Here is a 15923-nt window from a genome sequence, read left to right on the forward strand (position 1 = left end):
AAAAAAGTAAAAAAGAGTGTCAAATAGATAAGTGCTTTATAAATACACACATCTTTAAATATAATAAAGACATGATAACAACATTATCAGTCCAGGTATGGATTCTCATTCTTCTCATAGTCTTTTATATGATGGATGCATAATAAATGTGCGGATACAAAATTATCGCACTAAGTTCGGACTGGGGTAAGTTGAGCCAAACAGCATGGGGCAAGTTGAGCCATGGTAATTCCAATGGTAATGTATCTTAAAAAAAAAAACCATACAAATCGATTGAAATGCTTGCTGAAAGGAGCAAATTTACATGACTGCTCTTTTCCTTTTAAAGGATGTTAGTATTTAAAGAGAATTAGCAAGTGAAAAAACTTTAAACAAAAAATTGACATGCTGGTTCTCCCCTCATACATTTTGTACATAGTTTTTGTGGCTCAACTTACCCCAGAAGGTGGCTCAAACTTACCCCATATATGGGGCAAGTTGAGCCATTTGACATCGTTTTTTTCAAAGGTCACGATGACTTTCAGTGTGGGGATAGAAAGTTATATAGAGGTGGAAAATATTTCAGAAAAATTAAATTTCAAGGCAAGGTACTTATTTCGACAAGATTATTAATCATATCAATTCTAACATGCAAAAAGCAAAAACTGTCACAACTTACCCCGCCTTCCCCTATTGTTGTCCTTGGATCCCCTATATACATGTACATAATCAAAGGAAGGTCATTTGTACTAAAGTGACTGGGTGGTTTAATATTTAATGAGATAAGCACCATCTTTGATGTCTTGACTCTTTTGAAATGTGTTTTTTCACTAGATCCACAAAAAACAACAATGCATCCACTAACAATGGGTATTTAACAGTTGGCCAAGTACATTGCATTCAAAGAAGAAATGCAACAAAAACATTCATAGGGTGTACCTTGGTGTGCTATTCTGGTCTATGCAATTTTTGCATCCTGCTATGTGAGGCATGTTTACATAATATCTTTCTTCGAAATCTGCCTATCATTATGAAAGAAATGGAAGGTCAATTGCCCATGAGGTAACTGCGAGCTGGTCTTTCATTAAATCCTTGATCACATCCTAAACTCTCATAAGGAGAGTGAAGTAAAGATCAGAGAGGACGAGAAGAGATGATGTTTGATGAGCCCTTGAACTTCTCTTATGTTGAAGCACCTGTTCTAGAGCCAAAGACTGTTCTATTAACTACCTGGGATCCTTCCGGACCACTGCCTATTTAACCCTCACCTGTCATCAGCTCCTCCAAAACAGGGACTTCCCCCATAATGGCTAGTCTCAATGTCAGACACTGTGTGGATGTTCAGTTTTGGGCTTGTTCTTTGTTGTCTTATACTCTTATTTTTCAATCATATTCTTCTATTCTCTTCTTGTTTTGCCTTCTCCCTTCTTTTCTTTCTCCTTTTTTCTTTAGTCATTTTGCATTTAATATTCTTTATTTTCATCTCAAGTCCTCTTATTTCACTTATATTATTATTTTTTCAATGCCATTGTAATTGTGTCCATCATTGTTTTTTCCATCATGAGATGCAGTAGTACTTAATTACTCATATCAAACGTCAGATTTATCACTTATTCCACCTGTAGAAATGATTGTTAAAGGTTATGCTTTCTTCTGTAAAAGGATGAGGAAACAGTCATTCATTCACATATTAAGTATTTTCTATGATCCACTATAGTGTGACAATTCTAAAACTTCACAATCACTTCATGAAGAGGCAGAAAAAATTCATCCTAACTTCGCAGGTTCACTGTCTAAAGCCCTACCAAGTGAAAGTCTTGTCATTAGACTAAGCATAGTTTGATCAGGTTGTTTGGTGTTGTGACGGTTGCCCTGCTTCTATTTCCGTCCCTCTCTCTAGTCTTATTTTCATTTGGACAGTCACTGTCATCACCTCTGATCATCAACAAGATGGAGCATGTTTTTTGCACTCTCCAAACTTCATTAAGTTACACTTCAAAAAAAACCCCTGTAATTGTAGCCTATGTTTGGATAAAAATGTTATTACAAGATAACATCATTTGGCAAGGATTTGATCCACAATGTCATACTCGTCCCAGGGGACCGTTTCATCAATATTTTTGTCCGACAAGTTGTCAGATCTGACATCTTTCCTTGATTCTGATTGGCTGAGAGGCACTGTTACTATATGGTAACTGTCGGATAAAATGGGACTTGTCGGATAAAACGTCCTGACAAGTCCTTTCATGAAACGCTCCCCAGGTAAGATATAAATTGGTACATTGTACAAAAAGTAAATATTAATGACTTTTTGACAAATGTTGCAATTGTGTGTTCAGTATGGATCAGCACTGATCTCTGAATATACTGGATAGCTCATTGGCCAACCATGTAGAGGGGGAGTGATAGGTCATTTCATTACTTGAAGACATATTTGCATTGTATTCATTTTATATTATTTTACTGATTGATTGCATTTATTCTTTTTCATTCAAAAATTAAATAAAGTTACAATGTAAGGCAAAACATAAAAATACAATATACAGACATGAAAAAAGGGAACCCAGTGGAAAGCAAAGCTTGTTAGTATAGGTGCCCTGCAATAAATAGTTAACTATAGTATAGCTTTGATCAATGAAATTCAAATCGTAAATTAAAAAGAATACTAATGGGGTCAAGCTTTTTATGCCTACTCACTATGTGACAATCAACCAAAAATAATATATCATACCTCTGGTGTATAAAACAAACCTGAGTGTAGAACAGACAAGCATTTGGACAAGACAAGATGAAAACTAAAAAAAGGGGGGGGGGGGAAGATACACACACACACAAACAAAACAGAACAAGACAGCAAAGAAACAAGAAACAGAACACACCAGAAAGACAAACAGGAAGATCAGAAAAGCAAAGAAGTAAACATGTAGGTGATAGGAAGAAAAAAAAGGAAATGTGAGAGCAGGAAAGAGAAGGGAGAAAGTAAGAAGAAAGAGGTGGAAGCTGCTTAGAAAGAAACATTGGAGATCTGAGGTTTATATCCAAGGATAAGAATTTTCTTTAACCCTCTACTGAAACTTAAATGTGTTGGTTTGTTACATAATGATTCTATAAGGGAGTTCCAAAGTTTGATACCTGTAAAAATAAATGTTTTATTCAGGATGGTTCTAGCTCTTGGGAGGATGAAAGACATTGATAAATTATGTTATGAAAAGGTTTTCATCACCTTCAATCTGTGCAGTTTATACCTGCAATTTTTCAATAAAATCTTTTCAATACAATTTGGAGAAAAAAGAGGAATAAAATAAACTTAAAAAAAGAATCTCAGAATGAAGTTGTAACTTAGCAGCCAGTGATTACAGGTCAATGCCATTAGCCAGTGAGATATTTACTATCCTGATCATTCTGAGATCAACAATGATAAAATCTAGCCATTCACTAAAAATATTTTATATGTCTTGAAAAGCAGTTTTTATGTACTGAAGAGACCATCCTGTCTAAAGAAAACAGAAATGAATAAATGAATGAATGAATGAATAAATAAACTAATCAGTGCATTCCAGAAAATTGTGAGACTCCAAAATTAATTGTTGTAAGGGCAATCAATTGCTTTTCACAAAGTATTGGATTTAATCTGTTGTAAGGATTATTTTGGTGATTTTATTCTGAGATGTACTCTCTCGTTTTTGGACGTCCAAGATTGTTTTTACCCGACTCTAAAAAGGCTTCAACCTAACTGACATATAGTATTTAAACATTTTTATTTTTTGCTATTTTAAAAACAAAATCTTCAGGGTAATAATATAATTGATGTGTGACATGAAATTAGGGCTTGGCCAGAGAAAAATTGTTCGCATGAAATAATAATTGAACAGCAAATGGTTTTAATAGTTTTGATTACATTACAGACCCAAGTGCATTAATTTCACAATAGCCATGGCAAGAATAGCCAGTTTAACAATAACAATATAAATGAATGAAGATTGGTTTTGGGGTCAATAAAGTATCTCATCTTAGACTTTACAGAACTTCATAAACTACATTTATTTGCAAACCCTTTTAGAGAACTCCCAAAAGGTCCTCAAAATAAATTACAGATGATTGTGAAGATTGTCTTTGTTCACAATTTGATTTATTCAATAAATACTGATTATTTACATTTCAAATACACAATATTGATATAAATATTTACAATTCAGTTGAGGTTCGCATTCTGCTCTATTATTGAATAAAAGGCAACATCCAGACATATTTAAAGAGGAAGCATATGGAACACTAACACACACAAATGTATATATGGGACTGTGATATACTTCTGGAAAGTAGGTCTATGACTTGTTGAATGCCAAGATACTTCAGTTGTCAACTTGTGCTGTTACATGTAGCTATATGTATTCATTGGTCTTGATTTCCTCAATAGAATCTCTCATGTTAATTTAGGTAGATTGGCTACAACCACTGGCAATAAACCGAGTATAACTACTTCACAGAAGCCATTCACAGTCTTTTATATAATTGTTTGCTTGCTCACATAATTCTTTTATATTGTCTAAATTTAGCGTTTTGTTTAATTGCATATTTTACTCTGCTGGTTGAAAATTTTTAATTGTTCATCTCTTCATTGCAATACTTATATTTTGTAGTTATAATCTGAAAAAATATTCAATAGATCACAAAAATATTCACTCTAATTAAATAATCATAGCCTGTATAAGCATGTTGAATGCAGGGGGGACAAGGGGCTGGAAAATTTGACAAGCCAAAAAAAAAAAGGTTATCATTCCAAAAGTAAGGTCATAACTCGTCCTTAAATACATGTTTATTTTCGATTTTGAATGATGTATTTCTTACCATCATAAAAGACCACAAATAGCAGGGGGGACATTTGATATTGTGTCCCCCTACTATTTTGAGTAGGGGGGACACGTCCCCCCTGTGATTTCCGCCCACGGTTGAATGCATAAGAAATGGTGCCCCCAGTAAAAATATTGAATACTAATATGTGACTAAAGGCGATTGCACACCTTATGCGACTCAATTTTGGAATAAAACGTAGTAGAATTTGATGCTTATATTCAGACTTGGAATATCTTACTGTGTAATGTTCGAAATCCTTGTATGAATACCAATGTTCAAATCTGTGACTATGCTATCATCCTTCTTAGAATAAAAGCAAATCTAATATCTAGTCGTAATGACATCATAGCACTCGTACGATTGGCTATGATTGGAAACTAATTTGGCCTTTACTCCAAAATAAAGGCTTGCAATCTTCCAAAATGGTTATATTAGTATTTTTCAATCAATACTAACCTCAAATAAAATGATATGTTCCATTCACATTTTCAGAAAAAGAGCAAAATGCGATTTGTTCCAAAATCAAATCGCAACAGTCGTAAGGTGAGCGGTAGCCTTTAGTTGACTCTATTTTAATCCTTAGTGGATTGAATGGCATTCTGATGAATATCTGGACTGCTTATCTAGGTAATTTTTTGTACCAGTTCTGAAACTGTCTTTCTTGCGTACATCACATTTTTCCTCACGATGTTTTAGTCCATTTAAAAAGACAAAATTAATTGCTTTTAGAAGTTTAGAAGATACAATAGTATTGATTGTACAACTGGTTCTATTGATTTATTCAACAGGATCTCTATACATAGCAATAATCAGTGTTCAGTTACATAAATAAAAGATAGAAAATTGGCCCTGTCTTACAAAAATTTTCAATTGATCCGATCAATCACAACTATGGACGGGTGTTTCATAAAGCTGTTTATAAGTTATGCACAACTTTTCGCATGACTGGTAGATCCCTTTGTAGCTGATTTAGCCCTAAAGGGCATGTTCCGTCATTCGTAAATCTGCAAGCAACTTTACAAAAGATTTTATGAACACCAACCAGGATTAATATAATGCATAAAAATTGCAATCATAAAGGAAATTTACCTATTATGCAGTTGGTCATTACACAAAATCACAATTTAGAATATGTCAGTCAGATAAAATGTTGTTTTCTTTTTTCACAAAAGACTGGGCAGAACCAGTTACATACAGGAGCATGTTTCACTGGCAAGAAATACAATCATAAACGTTGAGTAATAAAATATACCTTCATATATTTTGATAAGAAAATACCTCTTCCTAATTGGAGCTCGTTTATATAATTTTTCTGCTTCTCTTAAAACCTGACATAAGGATGGATTTCACTTTAAATATAAATCCATAGACACAAAGAGGGATTCAATCATTGTTTCATGTGTACAATTTCTCAATGCAAGAAATCTATCTACTCAAGTGTATTGATTAAATTCATAAGACTCACTTTGCTCGAGATTGAGCTGAATGACTGTTTAAAGACAGTTTCTTAATACTTTGTATGCCAAAAATTAATTAATGGGTGCCTCTGGAAATTATTTCTTGAATTTCTTGGAACGAAGATAACAAACATAATGGTTAAGGTACATGGCCAAAAACACCAAAATTCACAAGCAATTTGTGTCAAATTTGGCTATCCATACAACACCAATTCAAGCTACCGCTTATCTCAATACAAGTACTGGTCCAGTTAATTAAAAAGAAAGTTCTAAAATACATAACAAAACATAAAACAACTCTACAGGTTGTTTCTCTAGATGTCACATTGGATGAAGTGAAGAGGTGACAGTTACCAGTCTCCAAAAGGATCATCATCATTATCAGAAGCTTTGCCAACACTGTGCAAGAAGGAAACAAAGATATAATCACAACTGAACTTTTGCATTTAAAAAAGACATTTTAGAGAGCAAAAGTAATGGAAAGTAGCACTTTCCTCCCAACAAACAAGAACTTTAGCAGCAGAGACAAATGATATGAATTTGGCCCAAAACTTATAAAATAGTGCTATACATCATTAATGCAGTTCATTATTTCACTGCTATTGATGAAAGATGTATAATATGACAGATAATGACTAAGTAATTAAGCAAAGATGTCCTTCAAATCCATGCCTTCATAATTTGGGCGTATTAATTGTGGAATACATTCATCATATTCAAAAAGTTGAAATATACTGTACATGCACATTTTGAATTTTATTCGTTTTTTATGCACCAAGGATTTATGATAAACCAAGGTTATTTTGATGATTATTTTCTTACCTTGCTGGGTCTTCTACCTCTCCTTCCATCTCTTCTCCTGATATACTTCCTTCTGATTTATGACTGATTGATGGAGAATCTGATATCTGTAATGAGACCCCCCCAAAAAAGAAAAGCATGAATGAAAGAAATATATAAAGGAGAAAAAAACAAAGATATCAAAGAGATTTTATTTTAACATGAGAGAATGAAGGAAGTGTTATGGACAAGAGGAATGAATACCCCTGGCATTTTTTTCCTGCATTATGCAACAGTGATGTTGATTTTATGACGTTGAAATATCGAGTTTCTTAATTTATCGTCTGAATACACCATGTAATAATCCAAGGACTACTACCAGTTTCAAAGCTCTCATTTTTATATCACAAATTCAATATATCAAACATAAGAGTTTAAACCCAATAAAATAATTAGAAAATTTCTTTTTTTTCTCAAATAGTACAACAGGAGTAAAAATAATTGATATTTTCAATCAGCTCATCATATCCTCATCTTAAAGATATCTTAAGTTTTTATTCACACAAATTGGAAAGTAGGAAAATCCTAGAGAAATAAAAGTCCATTCAACCTTTACTGAGTCATTTACTCAAGATATTGCTGTATTAAGGAAGTGAAACAATAGAGCCTGGCAATTACAAGTTTATGATCAGGCTAGATATCATGGAAGGTTGACTGAAAAGAAGGAAAAATATTGTTTTTCTTAACACCAGCAAATCATTATGGGTTTAGAATCATTCCTCCAGTTCTTTAATGACTAATCAAAAGAATCTGAATTCATAAGAAGAAAAGTTTTAAAAAGTCATTAAAAATTATTTGATGTTATATATGGCATGATTGGGTTGCATCTTTGAATAAATATGAGAGCAATTAATCCTTACTTCAGGCACTATTCTTATTTTGGACACTCTGGTATCTAAACATGCTATAGTGAAGTTTGCATGCATACAAGCTCCACAAACTTGGACTTTTTGTTCCTTAGCCCGGACTTTTTCATTCAGTCTGCTATCATTATATTGAAATCAATAACTTCATTTGCAGAATACTACATGTACATGTATGACTTTCGCCAATTTACTGCTAATATGCTTGGATGCATAGGACTAGAAGCTGCTTGAAATAAAGATTTAAGTTGCATCTACACAAAATGACAATGTATCAGTTCTGTAGATGCATTCTCTGACAACTACAATGATGATTCAGATTATTCAGTGTTCAACAAAGCATCAATTTTGACAATCTTCAACCTGAGAAATTGATGGATGAGCCAAGATTTATGGTAATCTTGCAGCCATTTTAGAGTGAAAAGGACATACTGCTTCTGCAGTAAAGTAATGGCACAAATTTGTTTAAACTACAGTACTGACATGTCATTGCATTCATCTTTAACCACTGGAAAGCAATGTGGTGAACCCTTGTAAGTTGTTCTTACAGATAACCCTTAATGGAACAACTGCATACACTTGAGATCATTCTTAAAAGAACAGAACTTTTTGCTTGTGCAGTAATCACTAAATTTTGAAAGACAATTCTCAACAAACTAACTGCAGGTGGTCATTGCAGAAACAGATTTGGCAATTCTGAAACAAAAAGGAAATCCTGATATTTTACTTGTGACAACCTTCCTACTCAACTATCTGAAGGCCAGCATTCCTTACCAAGAGATTTGTTCATCCTTTAAAATTAGGCAGTTTTGTTTAATTGTGACATCTTCAAGATCATAATTATGAGCACTGTTGATACTACCAAAAGGGTTTCCACCTGTCTGTGGATACTGCTCTTTGCCATGTACATGCTTCTGGCTGTGTGGCCTGCAAAGAATGCATTAGGAAGTTCCAGCATTGAGTCAACCAGAGGATGCACCCTCAAGAATACAAGCCTTGGAACAAAAGCAATCTGCACTCACCTACATCTCAAATCTGTTCCTCAGAATCTTCCAAGCAACACAGTAATATTCGATATCTCCTTCAATATGATATCAACCTTGTTCAACAGTTCTTTTTTATATCTTCCTAGCATAGCTTCCTTGGGACTTGAACACAACGTTCTCTCAAAGATAGAGCATGGTGCCTTTGAGCCTCTGAGCCACCTCAGGAACTTAAGTCTAAATGGCAATAGATTGGTTTCTCTTCCATCAGGGTTGTTCAAAGCAAACCATTTCCTCTCTAGACTCATTCTTACAAGAAACAGATTGATTTATTTTCCTAATAATGCTCTACCTGAGTCTAAAAGCATATCAAAACTTGATGTAAGTGGGAATAAAATCTCGTTCATTGATTCATGTGACTTTGAACCACTGCAGAACTGCTCACTGGAAATCCTAAATCTAAAATCTAATGCCTTACATAGTCTTCAATTCAACATTTTCTCCTATTTGCATTCAGTGAGGTTGTTGCAGTTGACAGCAAACACTTTTAAAAACTTTACCCCCTCCATGGTGTTAGGGAGAACTAATATCACACATCTAGATGTAAGTGGTTGCAATATACAGCATATTATTCCATGGAATAAATCAAATGTCTCTCTGGAAAATTATGGTAAAATATCAGAACTAATTTTAAATAGTAACAAAATAAGATACATACCAGACTTTGCATTTTGGGGTTTCAGTCAGACAGAAATTGTTTTGCTCCACAATAGCCAAGTTTCTAAATTATCAAATAAATCATTCTGTGGATTAGATAAGTTAATTATTCTGGATTTGTCTTACAATCACCTGACAACTCTAAGCTGGAATACATTCTCTTGCATGGAAATATTATCAAAACTTAAGCTCAATAATAATCATATCACAAATGTATCCATCGATTTGGTATCAGGCCTATCCTCACTGTCTCACCTCAATTTGGCACATAATAGTATAAACGATATTGAAAGGAGCAATGTGACATTTCCTTCAGTAGAATATATAGACCTGTCTTTTAACAAATTCAAAGGGATAAGGAGGTTCTTAATGTGGAGTTTCCCAAATCTTAAGATTCTGAACATGTCTAACAATGGCATCACTAACCAGTACTCGCCACATTCCTTTCTCAACTTGAGACACCTCCAAGAACTCTATCTCGTCAATGAGAATCACCAAGATATCAATTATGCTTTTCGCTACCTGGTACATCTACTAGTTTTAGACTTATCATCTGCTCCATTAAGATTGTTTAACCTAGGTCAATTTACAAATACTTTATTGCTCAAAAGGTTAACCATGCATGACAATAGCCTGAGAAGTGCAGATATATACCATGCTGAAACTAACAGAACCCTCTTTTGGGGACTATCCTCTCTGGAGACCCTGGATCTTAGAAAAAATAAGCTTGATATGTTAGCACCCGGTACATTCAACCCTTTGACAAATCTCAAGATTCTTTACCTGTCAAAGTGTACTATAACGGTTCTGAGCTGTGGTGTCTTTGATAACCTCACTGCCCTTAGAACATTGGACCTCCGTGACAATGATATCATGAAGGTACCTGAGTCCCTGCTTCAAAGACAACATCATCTTGCTGTTCTGTTCTTAGGTAATAATAGACTTGAGTCAATTCCAAGAATACTGTTCAAGGAAACCACCTCTTTGCACAGTCTGTTCATTCAACAAAACAGAATTGCCATAATAGAGCCAATGACATCGTTTCCAACGAATACAACACTAAGAATACATGCTGCCGGGAACCCATTCTCCTGTACATGCCGCCTGAGTTGGTTTGTAAAATGGCTACGTTCGGACAATGCTGAACTCTGGCGTCCAAAGCAAACTCTCTGCTCACTAACATCCCTAGAAGCAGAGGTGAATTCCCCAATACTAACGTTTAACCCAGACAAATATTGTGGAATTGACATAGTGATGATCACATGTGTAACTCTTTCTGGTCTTCTGGTATTGGTGATTGGCTGGGTGGCTTACAAGCAACGATGGTGGCTAAACTACAAGTTATTCCTCCTAAAGCTGGCTATCTTTGGCTACGAGGAAATCAAACAAGAATTTGATGAACAGGAATATGAATACCAGCTAAACATTATGTATAACGAAGAAGACCAGGAATGGGTTGACCGCATCATGAAGCCAGTTCTGCAGGAAAGGTTTCCACATCTTCAGAAAGTGGCCTTCGGTGACAATGACCTTAACATTGGTATGTTCTACCTCAACGCACTTCACTATGTTGTTGATAACAGCTTCAAGACAGTCCTTTTGATTAGTTATAATTGTATAAATGATGCTTGGTTCTTGACCAAGGTGCGTATCGCCCTGGAGCAAATCAATGATACCAAACTGGATATGGTCATTCTGATTTTCCTTGAGGATATCCAAGATGAAGACCTTCCATACCTAGTCAGGTTGTTCCTTAGTAAGAACAAACCTTACATGCTCTGGACGGATGATGAGGATGGTCAGGAACTCTTCTGGGCTCAATTTGAGAAGAGCATAAGATCCAACAAGGCTATCAATAGTGTTATACCTGTTTAATCCAGTCGAAAGTTTGTAGGTGAGGAACAGACTGCTCCTACAGCAGGTGAAATAATTTACCCATTAATCTTAAAACATGTACGCTATTCAATTATTTCGAAATGAATCTTAAATATTGCTTGCTGATGCTGAAAATCTGCATTTCTTAACGCTACATAGCTATATTCTGTCCCCCCCCCCCCTCCTGATCTTAGTTGACATCAACATTTATCTCTGTATATATCTTATTCTAAATATGTTATTTTTTTCTTTGTATTGCTTTTCAATGAAAATCATTACTAATAATTCAAGAACAAAACTTTACCCTAAATACCTTAGTCAGTCCCATTAGAATACACTTGATCGCCGTTTTAGGAATCTAATTTTCATTTGACCCCATACAAAATGAGCCATGTTTGGCACTGTACCGTCTCTTGAAATGCTCGCTGTGATGCTTGCTATACACATATGTGGTGAATAAGGTCTCAAAATTAGCGAAAGACAAAACATCACAAAATTAGCTTTTCATATCACAGATTGTACCCCCAAGACTATACCAGATCATTTGACATAATTGTTATTAATACTGTGAACATACTGCTATTATTAGTAGATTGTAATTATATTGTTCTGGATTTACATGTTATTGATTCTATTCATTATACAACCTTTTGATTGTAGCCAGGCGTATAAAGCTCTTTTGCTTTGCTTGTTGTCTCCTTTATCTAATCATTACTTTACTTTGAATGTATCTTTCTTACTGAAAGTTGACTGAAATGCACAAATAAATGGAGAGGAAATAAAATAAATGAATTATCCAAGTTTCAAATAGAGAATTATAATCATCTTTAAAACAATCAATAGACTAAATATTTGGTTATTTGTTATCATTTTACCACCTTAACATGGTTTAAGTTCAAGATATTTGTAAAGAATTCACTATTGTGCCCTTTTCGTTCAACTGATTCACAAACTTTGATACTTTTACTTTTGTTGATACCACATGTATGTTAAAAATTTTGGTTGGATGTCAATACTCTGTCAAATTTCACAATACAAGGTGCCACAAATCATCAAATATTGAAATTTGTTGAAAGTGTTGAAAATTCTATTGCATTAAGAAAGGGCAAGAAGAAAGTTGTATAAGAAATAGAGACACTAATCTGAAATAAAATGAGTCTTGCTTTTTAGTTTCTGTTGAGGTATGTTTAGAATTATAGAATCTTCATTATGTAGAATTTTAATTGATCTTGATGTATATGATGAAAATTGTACAAATAAGTTTGTTTTGTTGAAGCAATAAAAATTATGAAACAGGCAGAATTTTCCTACCACTGTTGGCTCCTTTGTTGCTGGAGTAGCATCCTGCTGTTGCTTGCGTTGTTGCACCATCATCATGTAGCGTTGCATAACTGGGTCAATCTTTACACCATCCTCCTCCTCTTTCTCTTTCTTTTCTTCTTGTTCTTCCTTCTTTCCACTGTCTCCCAACTCATAAGTGTCATTCAGACCAGCTGAATTATCTTGCTTTGGCTCTTGAACACCATTGCTTGCACCTGCTGACTGCAAAGTCAAGAAGCAAGACAAAGAACCATTTTCCAAGTTTGCGTATGACACAATACATTAGAAGAAATTGCCTTTGCTTTACAACTGTGCTACAACCAGTCAATGAAGCTTGCCTTCAAAGCGGTTTATCACATTCTCGAGTAAAGTACAGCAAGATTTGAGGTAAAAGTTCACGAGATCATCATTAAAAACCTATGCAGGGCAATGTATGAGGTACCTAAGGAAACAATAAATGGAAGGTCAATATCAGGCAAAAACTTAATTTTTCATTATCAGGTGCTGCATTTCGCAACCTCCTGCCTAAATCTGCAACAATGGATAAGCTTTAACATGTTAGTGAATGGAGATTATCCAGGGCTCTTTTGAGCTTTTCAGGGGCTAAATTGCCCCGAGCCACAAATTTTTTTTATTCCCTGGTTAAAATAAGATACACTGACATCGACCACTAAAACCATGCAGTTGAGTTCCAAACGGATGGTTTGGCTAGATATGATTTTGAATTCACCCCTAATCAAAGTCCACGAGATGAATAAATTACCTCTTGTTTTTGAAGCTCCATGAGCATCTTCTGCTCCCTCTCCCTTGCTTCTTGCTCCTTTCGTCTCCTCTCCTCCTCCTTCTTTCTTCTCTTCTCTTCCCATGCTCTCTGCTCCTCTTCTTCTTCCTCAATCCTTCTCCTCCTCTCATCCTCATCAACCTCAGCTTTCCTGGTCTCCTCTCTCATCTTTTCTTCCTCATGTTGTCTCTTCATCTCCTCTTCCTTTCTAATTCTCTCCATTTCAACCCTCTTTTCTTCTTCCTCTTTTCTACGTCTTTTTTCTTCTTCTCTCTTCTGTTCATCATCACTTAAGGCCTGGGGCATGGAATGGTCACTGAGGTGGGGCAGGTTTCCTTCGTTTATTGCACCTACATAAGAAATTATAAAATAATCAATTTTTAATAATAATTCATAATCTATTTAGGTAAGTAGATTACAATTTGCAGATAGATTTAAGTTGTATTTTTCAAATTACCCATGAAAGGAGATGAAACAAAAATAAACATGATACATCTGCGTGAAACAGTATTTTTTTAAATTATAATTTTTTTTTTATGATTTAGAGGTGCTATTCAAAGCCAGACAGAAATTCCTGATTTTTCTTTAAAGTGAAAAATGGCTGACGTTTATAGCCAAAAGAAAGAAAGGATAAATAAAGTTTTATTTCTGTATTACAAGTTACTTTTCAAATTCATGTCTTTACTATCTTTTTTAAGGCAATGTATGATGGTCAATAATTATAAATATACAATCTTATTTTGACTATATGACTTACACACTGTACAGTATTTAATCTCAGAGGCACTAAAATTTCTACAAGCTCAGCTTATTTTTTAATGTCGCATTTCTCATATTTTCTACATCATGTGTAATTAAAGTATTGATTCTGCACATGTATCTAAGATTTACTGCCAATTTACTTCAAATTTTTAGGCACTAATATTTTGTCATGTTTTTATATTGTATTTTGTAATTGTTCATTTGACACGAGAGAAATAAAAACACTTGAACTGAAGTACATCATTATGGGTTTAGAATTACATTTCAATGACTAATCAAAAGGATCGTATGAATGTTTGCAAAAGTCATTAAAAACATTTGTTTTTTTTTAACTAGGGCATGAATAGGTTGCAATGCCCTAACTAGGGTCAGAAGATATAGTCTTTGAAGATTACATAATGAAAAAACAGTTAAAAAGAATTTAAATGCATTTTTTGCTTCCCTAAAAATACATTACATGAAAAATTCCTTAATTTCTGAAATTTAGGGCAAGTCGCATCTCTGACAATTACAACTTATAAAAAAAAGCCCCATAAAGCAATGAACTAACCTGTGGTAGCCCCAGGTGACATCCACATGGAATCATCTTTCAGATCAGGACCTCCAAGATCTGAAGTCTTCAACTTCAATGACATCGATGATGATGAGGATGAGGATGACGACCGAGTCCGCTTCTCAGACATCCTTCTATCAGTCCGATCAAGAGCTTGACCCATCTCCGTACTTCCAGTGCTAGATGGAAGTCTTGTTCTATCGTCGCTCGATCTATCCTTTTTAGATTTAGACTTGTGTGGACCAGAGTGTTTTCTGGGATGGTTGGAATGATGAGAGCTGTGAGCGGATTCTCCATAATCTTGTCTGCTGCCATCTGGTGGTAGATGTGAAGTTTGATCAGGAATTCTTGACATTTGCATATCTGGAAATTCAAAAATTTAAAACAAATTGATAATTACAATGATCATGTATATATCAAAATTTATATTTACATCTTAAGCAGAAAATCATTCCAGATGCAATTGTGTGAATTAGTCAGTGACCTGGATGAATGTTATCATAATGTAATAATAATGTTTTGCTTGCTATATTTGTTTATTTGTTATCTATTTATCTATTACTCCAAAATATTTTTCTGCTCTTCTTTTGCTCTTGTAATTTAATTATATCAACTTAATCTAATTTGTATTGCTTCTTTTCAGTGTTGCATTTATTGAAAGGGGCTCTGTATAAATGATGTTCTAACACTACACAATTCAAGAACTCTATTCTGTATTTCTGTGATCTCTGTCTTTGAAGAACCATTTGAGGGATCAATTTTAAATTTGATTCATGTAGGCACTTAGGAGTGACAATGATTACATTCAATTTGGGGATCATAAGGTCAAACATGATGGAGGTTTTTACAAATAAAACAACTGTTATTGTGATTACTTTACGTTCTAAACTGAATGCTGTGAGCATTGTGCAACAACAAAATAATTAATTTTCACTACTT

General features: G+C 34.4%; 2 protein-coding genes across 4 annotated transcripts in view; one reads left to right on the top strand and one right to left on the bottom strand.

The window, feature by feature from the left end:
- Positions 1–6004: 6004 nt before the first annotated feature.
- Positions 6005–15923, bottom strand: part of LOC121412610 (oral-facial-digital syndrome 1 protein homolog) — a 46141-nt gene continuing 36222 nt past the window's right edge. For all 3 annotated transcript variants that reach the window (XM_041605392.1, XM_041605405.1, XM_041605398.1), the window contains exons 20-24: positions 14982–15347; positions 13652–14019; positions 12880–13110; positions 7113–7198; positions 6005–6689 (exon numbers count right to left, since the gene is read on the bottom strand). In XM_041605392.1, coding sequence (XP_041461326.1) covers positions 6641–6689; positions 7113–7198; positions 12880–13110; positions 13652–14019; positions 14982–15347 — 1100 coding nt within the window. In that variant the 3' untranslated portion in view covers positions 6005–6640. The remainder of the gene's footprint in view (positions 6690–7112; positions 7199–12879; positions 13111–13651; positions 14020–14981; positions 15348–15923) is intronic.
- On the top strand, positions 8876–11713 carry LOC121412634 (toll-like receptor 3). Its single transcript, XM_041605415.1, has one exon. It carries the CDS (start codon positions 8896–8898, stop codon positions 11566–11568), a length of 2673 nt encoding a protein of 890 aa, XP_041461349.1. The 5' UTR covers positions 8876–8895; the 3' UTR covers positions 11569–11713.

The sequence above is a fragment of the Lytechinus variegatus genome, chromosome 1 (assembly GCF_018143015.1).
Source record: "Lytechinus variegatus isolate NC3 chromosome 1, Lvar_3.0, whole genome shotgun sequence".
Lineage (NCBI taxonomy): Eukaryota > Metazoa > Echinodermata > Echinoidea > Temnopleuroida > Toxopneustidae > Lytechinus > Lytechinus variegatus.